Source organism: Littorina saxatilis, linkage group LG16 (assembly GCF_037325665.1).
Source record: "Littorina saxatilis isolate snail1 linkage group LG16, US_GU_Lsax_2.0, whole genome shotgun sequence".
Classification (NCBI taxonomy): domain Eukaryota; kingdom Metazoa; phylum Mollusca; class Gastropoda; order Littorinimorpha; family Littorinidae; genus Littorina; species Littorina saxatilis.
In genome coordinates this window covers 21,679,025-21,702,674 of record NC_090260.1, presented here as the reverse complement: position 1 = coordinate 21,702,674, position 23,650 = coordinate 21,679,025, and the positions used below count along the sequence as shown (strand labels likewise).

The 23,650-nt window shown below is 40.9% G+C and overlaps 2 protein-coding genes across 4 annotated transcripts in view; one reads left to right on the top strand and one right to left on the bottom strand.

Moving 5' to 3' along the window:
- The window catches only part of LOC138951462 (uncharacterized), a 54,544-nt gene extending 39,297 nt beyond the window's left edge, over nt 1–15,247 (top strand). For 2 of the 3 annotated variants that reach the window (XM_070323057.1, XM_070323056.1), the window contains exons 8-13: nt 850–1,039; nt 1,345–3,114; nt 4,425–4,516; nt 7,970–8,005; nt 13,832–14,004; nt 14,763–15,247. In XM_070323057.1, the coding sequence (XP_070179158.1) occupies nt 850–1,039; nt 1,345–3,114; nt 4,425–4,516; nt 7,970–8,005; nt 13,832–14,004; nt 14,763–14,786 (2,285 nt within the window). In that variant the 3' untranslated portion in view covers nt 14,787–15,247. The remainder of the gene's footprint in view (nt 1–849; nt 1,040–1,344; nt 3,115–4,424; nt 4,517–7,969; nt 8,006–13,831; nt 14,005–14,762) is intronic. The other variant, XM_070323058.1, reaches the window with a different exon arrangement.
- A 7,334-nt stretch (nt 15,248–22,581) lies between these two features.
- On the bottom strand, nt 22,582–23,649 carry LOC138949925 (uncharacterized). The gene has a single exon (XM_070321710.1). The coding sequence runs from the start codon at nt 23,647–23,649 to the stop codon at nt 22,582–22,584; it is 1,068 nt and encodes a 355-aa protein (XP_070177811.1).
- Nucleotide 23,650: the final 1 nt, after the last annotated feature.

Sequence of the window (23,650 nt, the reverse complement as noted above, 5' to 3'; positions counted from 1 at the left end):
TTTTTGACTCACATGCGAAGCAAAAGTGAGTCTATGTACTCACCCGAGTCGTCCGTCCGTCCGTCCGGAAAACTTTAACGTTGGATATTTCTTGGACACTATTCAGTCTATCAGTACCAAATTTGGCAAGATGGTGTATGATGACAAGGCCCCAAAAAACATACATAGCATCTTGACCTTGCTTCAAGGTCAAGGTCGCAGGGGCCATAAATGTTGTCTAAAAAACAGCTATTTTTCACATTTTTCACATTTTCTCTGAAGTTTTTGAGATTCAATACCTCACCTATATATGATATATAGGGCAAAGTAAGCCCCATCTTTTGATACCAGTTTGGTTTACCTTGCTTCAAGGTCAAGGTCACAGGAGCTCTTCAAAGTTGGATTGTATACATATTTTGAAGTGACCTTGACCCTGAACTATGGAAGATAACTGTTTCAAACTTAAAAATTATGTGGGGCACATGTTATGCTTTCATCATGAGACACATTTGGTCACATATGATCAAGGTCAAGGTCACTTTGACCCTTATGAAATGTGACCAAAATAAGGTAGTGAACCACTAAAAGTGACCATATCTCATGGTAGAAAGAGCCAATAAGCACCATTGTACTTCCTATGTCTTGAACTAACAGCTTTGTGTTGCATGACCTTGGATGACCTTGACCTTGTGTCAAGGTCACATGTATTTTGGTAGGAAAATTGTGTAAAGCAGTTCTTAGTGTATGATGTCATTGCTAGGTTTAGTTATTTGACCTTGACCCTGAAGGTCAAGGTCATGTAAAGGTCAAGGTCAAGCATGTGAGTCGTATGGGCTTTGCCCTTCTTGTTAACTTCTTTATTTTATGCAGGTTCAGCGCTTGGCTATTCAACCCCAGTCCCATTTCCCTATTCAAGGCATTTGACCCAGCAACCGTTGGTGGAAGTGCTGGGGCTGCCCATGTGGAACAATGCGCCGGTAGCATTCCGCAAACCGCACTCTTATGGTCTCCCTTACCTGGAGCAGCTGGAAGCTGCAAAAGATAATATAAAGATGAAGCTGTAAGTGTAACATTTAACACTTTTATGTGTGTGATTGTCCTTAGATTCTCTTCTTTTTTGTATGTTTTTTTTAATAAATGTGACTCAAATATCTTGCGGCACATAGCAGGCTTCTGTTGACTATTGGAGTGGACTCTTTTTTTCCATATTTATTATCAGCCGAATTTTGAAGAAAATCTTGTCAAAAGTTGACCCTGCCTAAAATGTACAAATGTAAACAGGTTTATGAGCTGTTTCCTTTTGTTAGTATCTGTTATCAGATACCTACATACATGATCTAATACCCCCTGTGATATCTTCTGCAGCATCAACTCAGATACTCTGTCATCGCCACCACAGCCATCATCATCACAGGGACTACCACAACAGCCATCATCATCACAGGGACTACCACAACAGCCATCATCATCACAGGGACTACCACAACAGCCATCATCATCACAGGGACTACCACAACAGCCATCATCACAGGGACTACCACAACAGCCATCATCACAGGGACTACCACCACAGCCATCATCACCACAGGGACTACCACAACAGCCATCATCACAGGGACTACCACAACAGCCATCATCATCACAGGGACTACCACAACAGCCATCATCATCACAGGGACTATCACAACAGCCATCATCACCACAGGGACTACCACCACAACCATCATCACCACAGGGACTACCACAACAGCCATCATCATCACAGGGACTACCACAACAGCCACCATCATCACAGGGACTACCACAACAGCCATCATCACAGGGACTACCACAACAGCCATCATCATCACAGGGACTACCACCACAGCCATCATCACCACAGGGACTACCACAACCGCCATCATCACAGGGACTACCACAACAGCCATCATCAACACAGGGACTACCACAACAGCCATCATCATCACAGGGACTACCACAACAGCCATCATCATCACAGGGACTACCACAACAGCCATCATCATCACAGGGACAACCACAACAGCCATCATCACAGGGACTACCACAACAGCCATCATCACAGGGACTACCACAACAGCCATCATCACCACAGGGACTACCACAACAGCCATCATCACAGGGACTACCACAACAGCCATCATCATCACAGGGACTACCACCACAGCCATCATCATCACAGGGACTACCACAACAGCCATCATCATCACAGGGACTACCACCACAGCCATCATCACCACAGGGACTACCACAACAGCCATCATCATCACAGGGACTACCACAACAGCCATCATCACCACAGGGACTACCACCACAGCCATCATCACAGGGACTACCACAACAGCCATCATCACAGGGACTACCACCACAGCCATCATCACCACAGGGACTACCACAACAGCCATCATCACAGGGACTACCACTACAGCCATCATCACAGGGACTACCACAACAGCCATCATCATCACAGGGACTACCACAACAGCCATCATCACCACAGGGACTACCACAACAGCCATCATCATCACAGGGACTACCACAACAGCCATCATCACAGGGACTACCACCACAGCCATCATCACCACAGGGACTACCACAACAGCCATCATCATCACAAGGACTACCACAACAGCCATCATCACAGGGACTACCACAACAGCCATCATCACAGGGACTACCACAACAGCCATCATCACAGGGACTACAACAACAGCCATCATCACAGGGACTACCACAACAGCCATCATCATCACAGGGACTACCACAACAGCCATCATCACAGGGACTACCACAACAGCCATCATCATCACAGGGACTACCACAACAGCCATCATCACCACAGGGACTACCACCACAGCCATCATCATCATCACAGGGACTACCACCACAGCCATCATCATCACAGGGACTACCACAACAGCCATCATCACAGGGACTACCACAACAGCCATCATCACCACAGGGACTACCACAACAGCCATCATCATCACAGGGACTACCACAACAGCCATCATCACAGGGACTACCACAACAGCCATCATCATCACAGGGACTACCACCACCACAGCAGGAGCAGCACAACTCCATGTCCATTGACATGTTGTTTTCACTACTAAGGTGTGTCTCATTAATTAATGATACTGTGAAGTTTATTGGCAAGTGTGACATGAAATCTTTCAGCAACATTATGTTTGCACACAGACCCCCATCCCCCTAAATATTAGATCCTGGTTCAATATCAGTATGGCATACTTTTAAGGCAGGTTCTTTAATGTTATGAAAACTATGAAAGCTAGTTTTACCCTCAGTGAAAAAGTTATTCAAAGGGCCTGTGGGGGTAACCGCTTAATTATTCTGAGTATTGCCAGCTATAATGTGCAACATTGTACCTTACCACACAGACCCTAGGAGGAGAGTGCATATGTCCATTTATTGCATGTAATTTTGTAAATACTGGGTTGTATCTTTTTTTACTTTTTCTTTTTTTTCTTTTTCTTTTTATATTTAGTCAAGTTTTGACTAAATATTTTAACATCGAGGGGGAATCGAAATGAGGGTCGTGGTGTTTGTGCGTGTGTGTGTGCGTCTGTGTGTCTGTGTGTGTGTGTAGAGCGATTCAGACTAAACTACTGGACCGATCTTTATGAAATTTGACATGAGAGTTCCTGGGTATGAAATCCCCATACGTTTTTTTCATTTTTTTGATAAATGTCTGATGACGTCATATCCGGCTTTTCGTGAAAGTTGAGGCGGCACTGTCACGCCCTCATTTTTCAACCAAATTGGTTGAAATTTTGGTCAAGTAATCTTCGACGAAGCCCGGACTTCGGTATTGCATTTCAGCTTGGTGGCTTAAAAATTAATTAATGACTTTGGTCATTAAAAATCTGAAAATTGTAAAATAAAATAAAATTTATAAAACGATCCAAATTTACGTTTATCTTATTCTCCATCATTTGCTGATGCCAAAAACATAAATATGTTATATTCGGATTAAAAACAAGCTCTGAAAATTAAATATATAAAAATTATTATCAAAATTAAATTGTCCAAATCAATTTAAAAACACTTTCATCTTATTCCTTGTCGGTTCCTGATTCCAAAAACATATAGATATATGTTTGGATTAAAAACACGCTCAGAAAGTTCAAACAAAGAGAGGTACAGAAAAGCGTGCTATCCTTCTTAGCGCAACTACTACCCCGCTCTTCTTGTCAATTTCACTGCCTTTGCCATGAGCGGTGGACTGACGATGCTACGAGTATACGGTCTTGCTGAAAAATGGCATTGCGTTCAGTTTCATTCTGTGAGTTCGACAGCTACTTGACTAAATATTGTATTTTCGCCTTACGCGACTTGTTTTAGCCTGTGTGCATTAGTTGCGCTTATACTTATTTGTCTGCTTTCTTTTTTGCTTGCGTATGCAGTGAGAGTGTTGAGACAGGCAGCATACATGTTGAGGATGTTCCAGTGGAGCTGAAACTCCTAATTACCCAGAAGGAAGAAGGTATTGAAGAGTGTATGTGATGGTTTGTCAGTGCCTTTTTATTACCAACAAATACCAAATTGGACTCATAATTATCATTAGGCCCCAAAAAAAAAAGGTCTGTTTACGGTAACATAGGCCCCAAAAAATAGGGTCGGGATTTTTTTTCTTTTTTTTTTTTTTCTTTCCAAAAAACCATATTTTTACGTTATTTTGCAAAAAAAAACAGATTTTTTTCTTTTTTTCTTCCCCCATATGCCAAAAAAAAGTCTAGGGTCGCGCGAAAAAAATAGGGTCGGTCAGGTTACCGTAAACAGACTATTTTTGGGGGGGGCCTTATGAAAACACACATTTGTACACCTTGACTGACAGATGGGCTGTACTAAAAAACAGTAAAATCTTTGAGTCTGAGTCTTGAAGAGCAGAAACCAGACCATCATGGCTAAATATAAATTTGTTCCGCCCTACAAAGTGAAATGATTTTTAAGGATAATTACCAGAATGTGGTCAGTTGATACACACTTACAACAACAAAAGCAGTGATAGAAGGTCCAGTGAAGTGTAACATGTACGGCACAGCCTTCAGATTGACCTTAAAAAAAAGTTTCTTTGGTGCTTTAATCATTTTGTGAACAAAGTCCTAACATTTTTAGAGGGCTTTTGATATGGAAATGTGAACTGTATTCTATTTAGAGTACGTTATCTAGGCATGTCGCACATCGGATAAGGCAAAAAAAAAAAAATTGTCTTTTTCTGGTAACATAGCTAAAAAAAATAGGGTCGGTAGGTAGGGATTTTTTTTTTTTAATTTTTTTTTTTACCCCAAATGTAGACCAATAAAACTAACTTTAAAAATCGCGCAAAGAGACTGGATTCACTATACATAGAGACAAGACACTCAACACATTTACAAATCGTCAGCGGACTTTCGTTTTCACACGTTTTTGTTGTTCATTTTCTCACCCTGTCCTTTACCACCAAAAAAAAAAAAAAAAAATGTTTGAGTTTGGAAAAAAAAAGTTTAGGGTCGGCGCCGAAATTTAGGGTTGGTCGGGTGACAAGAAACAGACAGTTTTTTTTTTGTTGCCTAATGTCTGTGTGCATAAACTGATAAAGGCACACTCTGCATGAAAACAGTTGAGCTCACCATCTGGAACCTTGCCAGGCTGTTTTACATAGGATAAGACCATGCATGGTCGCTGCCTGTTGTGAAGTGTACAATTTAGATGGATTTCTACTGTGCACAGACAGCATCAAGGCTGTTCATTGTTGGTATGTGCCCCAGACGGGCGGGGTGGTAAGACGTCGGCCTCTTAATCGGAAGGTCGAGGGTTCGAATCCCAGACCTGTTTACCCTCCCGGATTGTCCGGAATTATTACGGATTTGGGGTCTAAATTCCGGTATTACGGAAATCTACCGAAAATTCCGGAAATTGCGGTCGAGAGAACCTTTTTCCTGCGTGAAAATTCGAAGTCGAAATTGTGGTAGTCACCAGGACTGTGATTTCAAGACTGACCGAAACAGCCTTTTCTGCGCATGTGCACAGCAAGTTATTTGTCGGATTCCGCGGTTTTGAGATCGACATTGGTCCGATCTCTGTGGGGACGAAATGCCAACCAAAAAAGCGAAAGTTGTACAGAAATATCGGCAAAACTATTAAGTCAAGTGGCGGTGTCTGGTGAAGTTTAAGAAGAGCGAACCACATTCATTTTGGTGATCGACTTGAGATCAGTGCAACAACAAAGCTAGAGTCACGTCGCGGCACGTGTCCCGAGGTTAGACGCAGCATTAGTTTTAACAAAATGCAGTACACAAATGAACATGGAAACAAACAAAAACACGAAATTATGTTTGGCAAAACATAAGCCTGCTTCGCATCGAGTTTATTTGACCTAGGTCTCTACTTCCACAGAATCAGTCTCCCAGACCTGCGAACCGATCTCTCACTACGGTCAGTCACACCAGAGACATAGATGTAGGTCTATGGTGGCGCTCATCAGTGACTTGTGCTGTTGCCGAAATTCAAGTCTTTCTGAGTCTAAAACTGATCTCCATTAATATTTCTCCAATATAGCAAAGATCACAGTTCTTTGAATCGAAAAACTTACAACAAAATGTTTAAATGAAATAAACGAATCGGTCCTCTATAATTAAAGGTAGCTTCTGGAGAGATCGAGTTATTATGACTGGTTTTAATGCAGGATGTCTGATGTGACAGAATGTAAGGTGGTTTTGTTCACATGCATCTTGACTGTAAATAGTCTAAGGGCGGAGTAGGGGGGTGGGGGGGGGGGGGAATGTTACAGGGGTTCCAGACCCCCCCCCCCCCCTTGCTGTCAAAAAAGCAACAAAAAACACAAAAATTCAGTCTGTGGAAAAAACAAACAAAAACATTTTCTGTGTGTGAAAGTTTTGTTGTTGTCCTGAGCAGATATCAATGAAGATAAATAGCCATTATTTAATACTAACTTTAAAAGAAATAACGAGTGGCTGCTGACACCAGTTTATCATGTTTAAAATCAAGGATAAGCCACAAATTGTTAATAAAATAGCTAAAATTCGTCAGCCAGACCCCCCAACCCCCGGACCCCAGGTTGTACCCCCCCCCCCCCCCCCCCCCCACTCTAGCCCTCTTGCTCCGCCCCTGAATACTGTTTGGTTTTTTTTTTAGATAAAGTAAACTTGTCTTTGTTAACTTGCATATATATCAATTATCCTGTGTCTTGTGTTGTGTGTTTGTGGTGTGTGTGATCAAGCTTCTGTGTGTGTAGTACAATACTGTTAAACATGGTTATCAATTTTGTACTTGTTTTGCATGGTAGCGCGCGAATTAACGTTTCGTTTAATCGTTTTCGAGCTGGTTTATGGTTGATAAAAAAGATTACTCAAAGATGCCTCAAATTACGGAAAAGTACCAGTTGCATTCCTGATTTTCATTTGGGGGGGTAAACAGGTCTGGTTAAGGATGGAGATTTTTCCGATCTCCCAGGTCAACTTATGTACAGACCTACTAGTGCCTTATCCTCCTTCGTGTGTACACGCAAGCACAAGACCAAGTGCGCACGGAAAAGATCCTGTAATCCATACACGCATGTCAGAGTTCGGTGGGTTATAGAAACACGAAAATACCCAGCATGCTTCCCCCGAAATCGGCGTATGCTGCCTCAATGGCAGGGTAAAAACGGTCATACACATTAAAAACCCACTCATGCAAAAACATGAGTGAACGTGGGAGTTTCAGCCCATGAACGAAGAAGGAGGAGGTATGTGCCTGGCAGCAGGAGGCTGAGCTAAACTCTTGTCAGGAGAGAGTGTATATGCTTCTAAGCTCCATGTCTGTTTTCATTTGCAATACTAATACTTCTGCAATAGCTGGGAGGATGATGATTGTTATTTGTAGTATTAGTACATGTAGTCATATTACTATCATCTCTTTGTTGTGTGTGACAGATTATCAATTAAACATGTTTTGCTTCATTTTTCAGCCCTTGAGGTAGCACAACCAACAGCACTTAAGAAAGGTATCGTCCCATTTTTATATTTAGTCAAGTTTTGACTAAATATTTTAACATCGAGGGGGAATCGAAACGAGGGTCGTGGTGTATGTGCGTGCGTGTGTGTGTCTGTGTGTGTGTGTAGAGCGATTCAGACTAAACTACTGGACCGATCTTTATGAAATTTGACATGAGAGTTCCTGGGTATGAAATCCCCGAACGTTTTTTTCATTTTTTGAGTCACTTGAGAAAAAGTGACTATGTAATCGGTCAGTGTTAGTCTGTCCGGCCGGCCGGCCGTAAACACCACCTTAACGTTGGACTTTTCTCGGAAACTATCAAAGCGATCGGGCTCATATTTTGTTTAGTCGTGACCTCCAATGACCTCTACACTTTAACGATGGTTTCGTTGACCTTTGACCTTTTTCAAGGTCACAGGTCAGCGTCAAAGGAAAAATTAGACATTTTATATCTTTGACAAAGTTCATCGGATGTGATTGAAACTTTGTAGGATTATTCTTTACATCAAAGTATTTACATCTGTAGCCTTTTACGAACGTTATCAGAAAAACAAGGGAGATAACTAGCCTTTTCTGTTCGGCAACACACAACTTAACGTTGGGCTTTTCTCGGAAACTATAAAAGTGACCGGGCTCAAATTTTATGTGAACGTGACTCATTGTGTTGTGAATAGCAATTTCTTCCTGTCCATCTGATGCCTCATATAATATTCAGAACTGCGAAAGTGACTCGATCGAGCGTTTGCTCTTCTTGTTTGATAAATGTCTTTGATGACGTCATATCCGGCTTTTCGTGAAAGTTGAGGCTACACTGTCACGCCCTCATTTTTCAACCAAATTGGTTGAAATTTTGGTCAAGTAATCTTCGACGAAGCCCGGACTTCGGTATTGCATTTCAGCTTGGTGGCTTAAAAATTAATTAATGACTTTGCTCATTAAAAATCTGAAAATTGTAAAAAAAAAATTTTTTTTCATAAAACGATCCAAATTTACGTTTATCTTATTCTCCATCATTTGCTGATTCCAAAAACATATAAATATGTTATATTCGGATTAAAAACAAGCTCTGAAAATTAAATATATAAAAATTATTATCAAAATTAAATTGTCGAAATCAATTTAAAAACCCTTTCATCTTATTCCTTGTCGGTTCCTGATTCCAAAAACATATAGATATGATATGTTTGGATTAAAAACACGCTCAGAAAGTTAAAACAAAGAGAGGTACAGAAAAGCGTGCTATCCTTCTTAGCGCAACTACTAGCCCGCTCTTCTTGTCAATTTCACTGCCTTTGCCATGAGCGGTGGACTGACGATGCTACGAGTATACGGTCTTGCTGAAAAATGGCATTGCGTTCAGTTTCATTCTGTGAGTTCGACAGCTACTTGACTAAATATTGTATTTTCGCCTTACGCGACTTGTTACATTTAGTCGAGTTTTGACTTGATGTTTTAACATAAGAGAGGGAATCGAGACGAGGGTCGTGGTGTGTGTGTGTGTGTGTGTGTGTAGAGTGATTCAGAGTAAACTACTGGACGGATCTTTATGAAATTTTACATGAGACTTTCTGGACATTTTTTTTCTTTTTGTCGATAAATGTCTTTGATGACGTCAGATCAGGCATTTTGTAAAAGTTAAGGTGGCACAGTCACACTCTCATTTTTCAATGAAATTGATTGAAATTTTGGCCAAGCATTCTTTGTCAAAGGCCGGACTTTGGTATTGTATTTCAGCTTGAAGGCTTAAAAATTAGTCAATGACTTTGGTCATTAAAAATCTAAAAATTGTAATTAAAAAAAAAAATTATAAAACGATCCAAACAAAATTTTGTCTTCTTCTTTTTTATTTTCTTTATTCCAAAAACATATAAATATGTTATATTCAGATTAAAAACAAGCTCTGAAAATTAAAAATATGAAAATGATGATGGAAATTAAATTTCCAAAATCGATTTAAAAACAATTTTTTAATATTATTTCTTGTCGGTTCCTGATTCCATCAACATATAGATATGATATGTTTGGATTAAAAACAAGCTCAGAAAGTTAAAAAGAATCGAGATACAGAAAAGCGTGCTATCCTGCTCAGCGCAACCACTACCGCGCTGTTCTGGCTAGTCAATTTCACTGTCTTTGCCACGAGCGGTGGACTGACGATGCTACAAGTATACGGTCTTGGTGAAAAAAATGCAGTGCGTTCAGTTTCATTCTGTGAGACGACAGCTTGACTAAATGTTGTATTTTCACCTTACGCGACTTGTTAATTATTTTGTGTGTGTGTACAATTGTAGACTTTGGCCAGGGATGTAGCAAACTTATTTAATCCTTTTTTTTTATAGCCATCATTGACAATGTTAATTCTCAAGAATGCAAAGTCACAAGCATGGGGCTGACAGTTAACAAACATTCAACTGGAGTTTCCAAGATACAGGCAGTGCTTCATTTTGCCGGTCACGCGTCATTTTTCAACATTTAAAAACTTTTTTTTTCCTTCCATTTACGTCGTTGATTTCTCCACGCTAGCGATTGGAGGTCGCCGACTTGAGATTAAACAAGTGAGTCACTGAATCACAAGTGTGTCAGTGAATTTGATTCATTGGCTTTGCAGAGAGGAACCAATCAGAAAGCGTCTTTCATTTCCGCTTGTGTTTCAAAAACTGAGCATGACGTCACGTTGATCTAACGAACAATGTCGCCATGCCACCCGTGGGAGAAGGGGAAAATGGGTGAGGGTGTGCAGTGCACATGGTTTGACATCACATCTTTGCTGTTTGTCTTCCGATTTTGAAGACAGATTCTCTGACTTCTGAGATTACTCAAATTTACTGTTGCTGCTGTTTGGAGCGACTCTCTCAGTCTCTTATACACACCCCCCCCCAAAAAAAAAAAAACCCAAAAATTGGTTTTTTGACTCACATGCGAAGCAAAAGTGAGTCTATGTACTCACCCGAGTCGTCCGTCCGTCCGTCCGTCCGTCCGGAAAACTTTAACGTTGGATATTTCTTGGACACTATTCAGTCTATCAGTACCAAATTTGGCAAGATGGTGTATGATGACAAGGCCCCAAAAAACATACATAGCATCTTGACCTTGTTTCAAGGTCAAGGTCGCAGGGGCCATAAATGTTGTCTAAAAAACAGCTATTTTTCACATTTTTCACATTTTCTCTGAAGTTTTTGAGATTGAATACCTCACCTATATATGATATATAGGGCAAAGTAAGCCCCATCTTTTGATACCAGTTTGGTTTACCTTGCTTCAAGGTCAAGGTCACAGGAGCTCTTCAAAGTTGGATTGTATACATATTTTGAAGTGACCTTGACCCTGAACTATGGAAGATAACTGTTTCAAACTTAAAAATTATGTGGGGCACATGTTATGCTTTCATCATGAGACACATTTGGTCACATATGATCAAGGTCAAGGTCACTTTGACCCTTATGAAATGTGACCAAAATAAGGTAGTGAACCACTAAAAGTGACCATATCTCATGGTAGAAAGAGCCAATAAGCACCATTGTACTTCCTATGTCTTGAATTAACAGCTTTGTGTTGCATGACCTTGGATGACCTTGACCTTGGGTCAAGGTCACATGTATTTTGGTAGGAAAAATGTGTAATTTAGTTCTTAGTGTATGATGTCATTGCTAGGTTTAGGTCAAGCATGTGAGTCGTATGGGCTTTGCCCTTCTTGTTTTTGTTGCTGCTCGATTATCTCACGTATGGCGCGCTTTCAGTTTCGTTGAGTATGAACCGCCGAAGTTTTTTTGTTTTGTGGTGTATTTTCTTTTCGGTGGTGTTGGCCCATGCCATATGAAATTGACCCCTCATTTTCAGTGGTCAGGGGTCATTTGACCCCTCATGCTCTAAAACAAAATGAAGCACTGTACAGGTCCTCCTGAATTTTTCGCAATCGTATATATTTTTGACATTTGGGAACACAGGTGCCTGAGATTGTGCTTTAAGGCTCAGTTTTCATTCCTTTTTTTGACTCACATGCGAAGCAAAAGTGAGTCTATGTACTCACCCGAGTCGTCCGTCCGGACGTCCGTCCGGACGTCCGTCCGGACGTCCGTCCGTCCGGAAAACTTTAACGTTGGATATTTCTTGGACACTATTCAGTCTATCAGTACCAAATTTGGCAAGATGGTGTATGATGACAAGGCCCCAAAAAACATACATAGCATCTTGACCTTGCTTCAAGGTCAAGGTCGCAGGGGCCATAAATGTTGCCTAAAAAACAGCTATTTTTCATATTTTTCCCATTTTCTCTGAAGTTTTTGAGATTCAATACCTCACCTATATAATATATATAGGGCAAAGTAAGCCCCATCTTTTGATACCAGTTTGGTTTACCTTGCTTCAAGGTCAAGGTCACAGGAGCTCTTCAAAGTTGGATTGTATACATATTTTGAAGTGACCTTGACCCTGAACTATGGAAGATAACTGTTTCAAACTTAAAAATTATGTGGGGCACATGTTATGCTTTCATCATGAGACACATTTGGTCACATATGATCAAGGTCAAGGTCACTTTGACCCTTATGAAATGTGACCAAAATAAGGTAGTGAACCACTAAAAGTGACCATATCTCATGGTAGAAAGAGCCAATAAGCACCATTGTACTTCCTATGTCTTGAATTAACAGCTTTGTGTTGCATGACCTTGGATGACCTTGACCTTGGGTCAAGGTCACATGTATTTTGGTAGGAAAAATGTGTAAAGCATGTGAGTCGTATGGGCTTTGCCCTTCTTGTTTATTCATTTGAAGCAAATTTTCAAACAATAAAGCAACACTTCTTTTTCTTCAGAAAATAGAAAGAAGTGCAATCCCATAGTCTGGACTGAGTCAAAGATTTCTTGACCAAACTAGGTGCTCTCAGGATTTTGGGTGGTCTGGAGGAGGAGGTTCCGCTCAAAACTGGATTCATATGTCACAACATCCAGAACACTCTCTATGCCTCCGACGGTCTGTATCCTGCTATCGGCACAATGAACCAACTCAGATGTGAATGCTATGCGGTGTGTGCTAGATGTGATACCATTTTTTTCCCAAAATATATCATCGGAGCCACAAATTACCACAAATGGCTTGCGGACCACCAGAAGTTCTCGCTCAGATTCTTTTCATAAACAAATCTAAACTCCGATGAACACATGAACGCTGATTTTTAAAGAAAAGGTTATCTTCTTGTGCGTGTGCGACATGGCATACACATCATAGTTGGATGTGCTTGCCGATCGCAGGATACAGACCCGTCACAGGCGTGGAGAGTGTTCCGGATGTTCTGACATTTGACTGCAGTTTTGAAGGGAACCTACTCGTCCAGACCGCTGATAATCCTGACAGCGGTTTTTTTTTTATTTACATTGTCTACTACAAGCAATCTGATTGAAAAATGAGGGTGCGACTAAAGAGTAATAGTGGAATATGATGTCTGAAGACATTTATCAACCAAAAAAAAGAGAAAACTGTGTGGATGTATGATTTAAATGAATTTGTATGTAAAGATTAACGAAGGTCGGTGCAGTAGTTTTGTCAGAATCAATGTAAACATACACACAGACACCACACACATGCACCACACAGAACAATATGCCCTGCAACACTTCACAACTTACTCATTCAGTCTAACATTGACTGAATGTAAACAAGACATGTTTTCATTTTATCGCAAATTACTTTTTCTGTCATTCATTTGTTTTAAATGTTGTTGATCTGGTTTGGTAACTCAGACTTCATGTGTGGTGCTTAAGCATTGAGTTATGAATAAGTGTTCTCATGTTTTTAAGGCCTAATTAAAGTTGTAAAAATGTTTCATTGTTTTATAGCATATAACCGACATCCTCTCACCGGAACGGAAAAGACAGCTCTGGAGGCCTTAGTGACAGCCAAAGAGCTGCCTTCACGAAAAGCGCTGGAACAGCGAATCAAAAGTCATGCACTGCTGAAAGAAAGAAGTTTTAAGCAGTGCTACAATTACCTGCATAAGCGGAAGTTAAAGGTGAACAGATATTGATTAGACAGTGTTCCTGGTGGATAAGTCTCCTATGCTGAATGTTGAGTGTTCAAATTTCTCTTATCTTCCAGGTCTACTTATGTGCAGTCCTGTTAGTGCCTTAGTTATCCCTTTGTTTGTACACAAACACAAAACAAAGAGCACATCGAAAGATCCTGTAATCCCATGTCAGAGTTTTATGAGTGAAACAAGCACTAAAATACTAAGCATGCAACCTGCCCCAATCGGTAAATAGCGGGGTACGAAAGGTCAAACATGTATGTAGAACCCCCACATGCACAAGTATATGTGAGAGTTTCAGCTACTGTTACAAAAATGATGTGCCTCAACTGATGATTTCCACTCAGCTGAATCTATGATCTAGTTCAATACAGTTTTTCGTTCAAGGAATACATCTCATTTACAGGCCGTAGAGAAATGAACAATAGTTGTTTCCAAAGATTGTCAGGTTAGCTTTATATTGAATTCTTGACCATGATATTACATAAAAGGTGTATACATGTTGAGAATTAAACGCACTCATGTTGATTGTGCATTTTTATATCATCCAGAACCGTAAACAGATGATAACCTCTTCAATGATAATATTGATTTGAAGTTACAAATATGATCAGTAACATCTGAGGTCTCAAAAAAAAATTATCCATGTGTTCAAGCAAAGACCATCAAGTCATTTACATTGACTCTCTGTTGTTGACCTTGCTTTTAAGGATATGTCTTTGTTCTGTTTGTTATTTTGCCAGGCTGACTCCCTCTTGAAGAAATAAGAAACATCAACCAACCCTGTGTTGATGAGGACGTGAGGCACTCCTTGGATGTTTATCAACTCATCTCTTCCAGAAGTCTCCTGGAGTCTTGGAGAATGTTGTGTTTGTGAATCCATGAACTTTTGTTCTTATGGTTTAACAATATAGCCATCCTAAAAAACAGTTCACCATTCTCTATTCTGTTTGAATTTTCTTGCACAAATACCATCAGTGATATTCACAAATTTTCTTGCACAAATACCATCAGTGATATTCACTTGCTATAGGAATATAGTGTTAATGCTTTAGTCTTTTGTTTGTCTTTATGTTATATGTGTACCATCATTGCACTTTTTCGATGTAATATAATTAAGTTAATTTGATTTGATTTTGTGCAAGCATTTTCTTTTGTTGTTGTCAAGAGCATTAGGTCTTTAGTGAATACAATAAAACTTGTGTCACAAATCTTGTGCAGTTGTTGTATTCTTATTGTTCTGTTCAGCTACATTTAATATTAATCTGTGTGTCTGCTCGACTGGATGTTGTTTCCTTTGTCAACTTTGTGTCCGCCCGTAACTCCACCTCTGTCTTTCTCTTCGCCAAACTGAGTGTCTATTGTTTGTCAGTTGTACTGAAGAAGCACGAATCTGTTGAAATCACACACACCCACACACACATAGAATAGTCAATCTGCCGGTGTAAACATAAACAAGTCGCGTAAGGCGAAAATACAATATTTAGTCAAGTAGCTGTCGAACTCACAGAATGAAACTGAACGCAATGCCATTTTTCAGCAAGACCGTATAATACTCGTAGCATCGTCAGTCCACCGCTCATGGCAAAGGCGGTGCAGTGAAATTGACAAGAAGAGCGGGGTAGTAGTTGCGCTAAGAAGGATAGCACGCTTTTCTGTACCTCTTTGTTTTAACTTTCTGAGCGTGTTTTTAATCCAAACATATCATATCTATATGTTTTTGGAATCAGGAACCGACAAGGAATAAGATGAAAGTGTTTTTAAATTGATTTGGACAATTTAATTTTGATAATAATTTTTATATATTTAATTTTCAGAGCTTGTTTTTAATCCGAATATAACATATTTATATGTTTTTGGAATCAGCAAATGATGGAGAATAAGATAAACGTAAATTTGGATCGTTTTATAAATTTTTATTTTTTTTTACAATTTTCAGATTTTTAATGACCAAAGTCATTAATTAATTTTTAAGCCACCAAGCTGAAATGCAATACCGAACCCCGGGCTTCGTCGAAGATTACTTGACCAAAATTTCAACCAATTTGGTTGAAAAATGAGGGCGTGACAGTGCCGCCTCAACTTTCACGAAAAGCCGGATATGACGTCATCAAAGACATTTATCAAAAAAATGAAAAAAACGTTCGGGGATATCATACCCAGGAACTCTCATGTCAAATTTCATAAAGATCGGTCCAGTAGTTTAGTCTGAATCGCTCTACACACACAGACACACATACACCATACCCTCGTTTCGATTCCCCCTCGATGTTAAAATATTTAGTCAAAACTTGACTAAATATAAAAATGAACATGCACACACACGATCGCCTTGTTGTGATTCAAGCATAATCAGAGAAGATCCGGACACACAGACGATGACAAAGAAAACAAACAGCCATGAACCTTGCAACCAACTTATCAGTCTTATGCGAAACAAATCGAAGATCACAAGTGAACTTGACAGTTTCATTCAAGTATCGCAAAATGAGAAGCAAAGCGAATTTAACACACTTGAAGTTAAAGGTCCTTGTCTACATTTTTATACCGAAATCGCCATTTGACCATTACACGTATATATATATGCAGATATCAACAATACACCCCCTTTCGATTAGGAAAGACGGAGCCAGTGTAGCAGTTTGAAAATTCATTGTATTCCAGCGTAGTACTCATAGTAGGATATCCTTATTTGGAAAATGCCAAGCGCAAAACTCCTCTCAAATCCCGTGCGTTTAAAAAAAAGCGCGTGGACAGCGCTCCAGTGTCAAATTGTTGCTGCACTTGTTTGGGCGTGGCTATAAGCATAGTGACATGAATTTGATTGGTCAGTATTTTTAGGCAAAGCACATGTTCTCAGCAAACAGAAAACAAAATATTGGAAGCGTGAGTCACGCTACCCAAAAATAAAATCTTTTTTTACATATATTTTTTTTCTATAACTTTTTTCCCCATGGTTCATTCATCATCTGACATAACTTTTTAGCGAAATCTAACCATAATATTATTGAAAAAAAGCAAAAATGTAGCTAGACGACCACCTTTAACATGTCAACCTGAAACTAACTGATCACATGGGATCTGCCATCCAAACGAGACAACCATGCCAACTGACGTGAACATGCAAAATTAAATATATAGTAAGAGTAAAGACTCGTCGGAGCGTGCGGGTGATAGATCAACCTAAGGGGCAAAATATACTTGAGCAGAGTCAGCGGCGCTGCATGCTGCAATAGAGATAATTATGATGAGTACTAGGTCTGTTTTCTTTTCACGCAACGTATAGTGGGCTGGGGAAATAAAATAATCACCTCTATAAACTGCAGTACGTCGTCTGTCCTGCTGGCGTTACATAGGTGAGCGTCAGGCCTAAGAGAGAGGGGGGGGGGGGGGGGGGGGGGCATAACCAATCTGCACCAAACTGCAACCTTTATGAAGAAGCTTTGCAGAAGGTGTCGGACAAGGCAAGGTACGGCTCGGCGTGGAACTCACGAAAGATGTGCACTGGGGATCGCACATTTAGGCCACCACAGCAAAGGCAAACAAGACCAGCGCCTTTGTTTACTGGAACCTCAGGGGCTGCCCCCATCCTGTTCAGACCACCTTCTACAGGAGACTGGTGAGACCGGTCTTGGAGTATGCTTCCTCAGTCTGGGACCCACGCCAGAAGAGCCTGTCCGACAGCCTGGAGATGACGCAACGAGGCTCAGTAAGGAGGATATCCTGCGCGACTTTTAACCCACCAAATAGCGCGACGGAGCTCGTCTCCAAGCTCAACTTACAACCGCGACCAAGGCAAAAATGATGTACAGAATTACGAGTGGACTGGTCGAGGTAACTCCAAAGGAAGGCACCCTGACAGCGGCGGTCCAAAGGTCCACTACGGGGCACAGGCTACCACTGAGACTACAGGTCCCCCAGTCCCGCACTGACTCCCACTGGCAGAACGTACTGTCTCTCAGTGGAATAACATCCCCCACGAGGCTGTGATCGCAGCCCCCCCCCCCCCCCCCCCAGAGGCCTGGCTTAGAGGAGCCAGTCCATGATAAGCACACCCTGTCAAGATCCACTCGACCCCTGTCTGTTCCTTACAATTTCAAGTGTCTCTCCATCTCACGGTCTGTCAGTCTGTCTGTCCGATCGTCCGTCTACATCTAACTTGTTCACACGATTTTTGGAAGTTACCAGTTTTACAGAAATGGTTAATGGGGACATGTATCTGTCTGTTTGTATGTATGTATGTCTGTCTTTCAGACGTGTATACTCAATTTAAACAATGTTAACAATAACTTTTCTAAGTTCTTTCTGTCTGTCTGTTCTCCTTTCTGTTATACTACATGCATTTATGCATGCGTTTTCTCAAGAATAAAGTTACTCATTGGATTTTGATGAATTGCGACGGGTCATTCCCGTGTGTCAGTCAGTATGCATGTCTATCTGGACAGTGACAGCTAAAGTAATCACAAATTATTGCAGCTGTTCTACGGGATGATGGTGTGCACGTGTTCTCTTGATTTCTTTGAAAGTACCTAAGTATCTAAACTAAAATATTCATTCAGTTAAGCGCTACTAGTATGTAAAGTTTGCCATACACCATGTCTATAAGCAACAGGCTTGTTCAGCAAGTACGACAACGGGCCAGTTTTGAGTAACAAAGAATATTTCCTTTCGGGGATGTTTACAAACCTGTGAAAGCAATTTGTTGCTACACACAGTCCGGATGATGTGGGTCGTGTATGATCCATACTTTCCAAACAAGGATTCAACGTAAAAAGTATGGGTCTTACACGACCCACGCCATCCGGATAGGAATAAACGTTTTGCTGCCTCTTTTATGGGTCGTACACAACCCAGGCCATCCGAATAAGGATAAACAGCGTACAATTCCATATCGGTCGTCCACGACCCACATCATCCGGACCGTGTGTATAGTTTAAATTACGTCATCGGTTATTCAGTTGTTTGTTTACAAAGATAATCTTTCAAAAGTTGGGCAATGGGAAGGTTGTATGGTGATTGGAGATTACATGAAATCTCAATTGAAAACTCCAAATAGGTTCAGAGATAAAGATGATTTTGTAAGGCTCTGGGTCGTCACGACCCACGAAGCACGGTGAAGGTAATGTACATGTACTACACGTACCATTTTGCGACTGCCTCCGTTTTAAGATCAGAATTTCTCAGATTTTTAGAGCTCTTAAAAGGATGGTTCGACTGTATCAGTTTGAACTTAGAAACTGTGTTGGTTTTTCTTCATACCTGCAATATCTTGAATACTTTCCTTGGTTTATATATATTACAAAACAAGAACAGCGTCAAAATAATTGTCTTTGTACTTCTGTGATTCCGAATCATCATTCCCTGGTCTTTGAATTCTCTTTTGAAATGAAGGATGTCTGTTTAGCTTCCAATGAGTAGATGTTCAAAGTCTCTATGTGCAAAACATTAAAACGGGGAACTTTGAAACTGAATGTGTGGGTGTGTCTGTCTGTATGTGTCAGTGTGTGTGTGTGTGTGTGTGTGTGTGTGTGTGTGTGTGTGTGTGTGTGTGTGTGTGTGTACACGTGATAAGTATAACTGCAGTCATCTCAGTACACATCTTTAAGCTACTAGCTTACATCACAAGTTCATTACTTTAAGTTAATATACCTGTGCTTACATATTATATGTGTACTTACAATCATAAGACAATACTGACTCTCCACACTCACCTGCCTCTATCTCTCTCACTCTCACACACACACACACACACACACACACACACACACACACACACACAAGTATATATATAGTCAACTGCATGGCAACAGGTCAAAAGTTTGGGCTGCCACCTGAAATTCTTTGTTGGCTTTCTTTTCCTTGATTTTGTTACAGTAAATTCTCAAAACCAGGACATTTGTAAATTTCCTAATATTAGCATGCCACTTTGTGCTGAACAATAAAAAGTTAGTTTCAGTAAACTTGTCAAATTCTTCAAATTAAAAAAAACATACCAGTTTTCCCTCATTTTGCATTCTGATTTTAACAGATTGGAGAAAGTTACACACACACACACACACACACACACACACACACACACACTATGGAATTTTTGAAAAACTGAGCATTTGAAACGTCAAATGGAAATTTGTAAACCGAATGATAAATAAACAACAAAAAGTAAAAGTGTAATAAACTTGCTACATTTCTGATTGAAATGTTACGTTTACACACTAAAAACACCCAATAAATAAATAAATAAAACGATAAATGATTTCATTTGTGAAATAAACTGCAAGAAAGATTGATGGACTCTTTTCATTATACAATTTATGCAAAGTTAGAAAAGAAACCATGCCAACATCAAGTAAAGGGACGCAACTCTTACTTCAAAGCCCTTCAGAAGCTGCACAGTCATATTGTGGAAAGAAAATTAGTCGTGAAAAATGCAACACACTCATTAGGTGGTCTTCGTATTGAGTAACAAAACTCGAAAATGATAGAACTTCATATTATAAGCTTACCTCTATTATAACTAATTAAAGTCAAAGAAGATACGAAAATGACGAATAGTTTTTGCTGATCACACAGAGTTGGGCTTAGTAGCCGTAGTTCCGAATCTGCTGATCGTACTAGATTCTGCATTAAATGGAGGATGGTGATGGATGTAAACAGACTTCAGCTACTGCACCAGCATGGGAAGAAGCTTCTTTAGGTGTCAAAAGTCATCATGCACAGCATACAAATCCCATCATTTGTACCTGGCTCCTGTTGACCGTCGACGCTATTTCCATTGTTTTTTGCCAAGTCTGAACTTGCGGAAGTTGCGCAGCGAAGGATACCACCTAGAGCGCTTCGATCGTTGACGGTTACCTCAGAACTACAGGGAGCGCTCGTGCTTTAAAGCCTCCATATTCGTCATCGCCAGTGGAAGACTTGTTGACTGGCATCGTAGACATTATGAGGAGGGGAGGTCTGTTAAGTGACTCACCTGACTATTTCTCTCACTCTCACTCTCACTCTCAGCTCTCTCTCTCAGCTCTCTCTCACTCTCAGCTCTCTCTCAGTCTCACTCTCAGCTCTCTCTTACTCTCAGTCTCTCTCTCTCTCTCTCTCTCTCTCTCTCTCTCTCTCTCTCTCTCTCTCTCATAAATAATGTAACAATAGAGAAATTAACTAGCTAGATGTCGCATATCACGGAAAAAATCTTAGCAGTAAATGGATTTCTGTTGATTCAGTGACTGTGAGTCCATGGGTAATTATAATTTATATCAACAAATGTTTTTAACTGTTTATGACAAAATGTGTGATCAGTGTCAGAACTAGAAGTAGTATGTTGTACTGTACATGGATACATGTAGAATATATTCTGGCAAAGAACATTTTCTGCGTCGGGTGTTAAATTAGTCAGTTATGTACATTACATACTTCAGGGCAGCTCCCCCACCCCCCCCCCCCCCAACCCACAGTTCATGTACTCCCAAATCACTGTTCTCAGTTCCCATGGCATCCCTGAGTCTTAGTGAATAGCAGTGTTCGGCTGGCTGACAAGCGGGCCATCGGCGGAAATCTGAATGTTGACAGTTGAGCTTGTTCTGGATGTATAGCCTCCATAATTTACACACTGGTAGGATTTGATATTAATAAATTATTAAATGTCCAAACAGGACAATTTACTGTTGACACAAAAAGCACTGTACCTTTATATAATGCTTATGTGTGTTTTTTCCTTTGATTTCAGACCTGTTACGAGCCTCCGTCATTGCTGCGAGCATGCAACTATAGTTGTCAGAAGAGGAGGAAACCGCTGAAAGTGGAGTTGCGAGAACTATGGAACCGTATCAGGCCATGGAGCTGCGTAATGAACAGATGGTCACATCAGGAGATTGGGGTGCTGGTCTTGATGTCAAGAAGGACGATGGAGAAACAGAAAGTCCACAGATTTCTGCAAAGAAGGAAGACGAAGATGTACAACAGATTGTTGTAAAGAGTGAAGAAGAAGAACCCATTGTGGTAGAGCAGGACAAACAGCAGACTGTTGTAAAAGATGAAGAAGGACGACTCATCGTAGAAGAGGTACTTGAAGAAAGAGGACAGCACATTGCTGTCAAGAAGGAAGAGGATGATGAACAACAGATTGCTGTAAAGGAGGAGGAAGAACAATCCATAGTTGTAGAGGATGATGAGGAGGACAGACAACAGATTGTTGTAAAAGAGGAAGATGGACAGGACATTGTTGTAAAAGATGTAGGACAACTCATTGCAGTAGATGAGGAAGAAGGACAGCAGATTCTTGTACAGGAGGAAGAAACAGACCATCACAAGTGGATTCACATTGTCGTTAAAGAAGAAGAAAGACAACCCATTGTCATAGAGGAGGAAGAGGTAGAAAGGCAACCGCTTCAACCAGCGACCATGGAGGTACTCTGTCTGTCTGTCTCTCAGTTTCTCTGTCTTTGTGTTACTGTTAGAAACCATTCCTCGAAATTGAATTGGATTTAAGAAGTTTCCCCTTCTTGTTTTTGTTTTTTTACTGCTCTCTCTTTCTTTTCCCTTTTTAGTCTTCTTCTTCTTCGTCGTTCACTAGATGGAGATGCCAATCGCCCGCACGAAAGCAGCTGTCCTCTGTAGGTCCTCCAGGCCGCCGAAGAGCTTGACCCTCAGTGGTACTGGTTCCGGCCACGATGCCTGCCTGGGAGCGTCGTGGAGTCGGCAGTTCTGCAGCAGGTGCTCAGCATTCATGATGTCTGCATTGCAGGAGCACATCTCGGACTCGCCAATTCTGAATTTGCTGTACATGTGGGCATTTAGTCGGTTGTGCCCTGTTCTCAGCCTGAACCGAGTGACCTGGTCCCGTTTGCTCAGTTGGTAATAGCAGTCAGACTGGTTGAAGTTTGGGTGTTGCTGCTTCCATTTCTTTTTGGATAGGGCTTTAATGACAGTCTTCTCCTCTGAATAGGACACCTGTCTGTCCTCTTGTTCCAGCTGACTTCCTTTGTTTGCCAGACTGTCAGCTTGTTCGTTTCCATGGATCCCGCAATGTGCTGGGACCCACTGTAATGTCAGTTCTGTATCAGCTGTGAAACTCACCAGGACTGCTGCCAGCTCGTTTAGGTCTTTTTTACGGGGGTTGTGCAGCGCACTCAGAACAGAGAGAGCGTCTGTGAAGATGACCACTTTTGATTTGGTTCGTGGCAGATTGGCTTTAATCTCTTCTGCTGCTTTTCTGATGGCTTCAGTCTCTGCTTTAAAGTTTGTGGAGTATTTTCCTGTGGCTAAGGTGATGTGTGCCTCTCCATGATTGTATCTGATGTACACCCCGCCTCCCCCGTCTCGAGTAGCTTCAGCTGCAGACCCATCTGTGTACACATGAGTCCATTGTTCTTCTGGGTACTTGGTGTTTATGTGCTCCAGCGTCAGCATCTTCCTCTCTGGCTCAGATTGAGAGTCTCTGCCTGCAACTCCTGGTACTTCTTGACAGATAGTTGGGAGCTGGTCTCGTTTCCAGGAGGGGACCGACATGACTGATGGGATGGGCCTTGGCATGTGGTCCAGCACCTCGGGGTCTCTCCTTTCAAGGATCCTGCTGTGTTGTACGAAGCTTGATCTTTTAAGTCTCCCTTTTGTTGGCTGATTCATGCGCTCATGCATC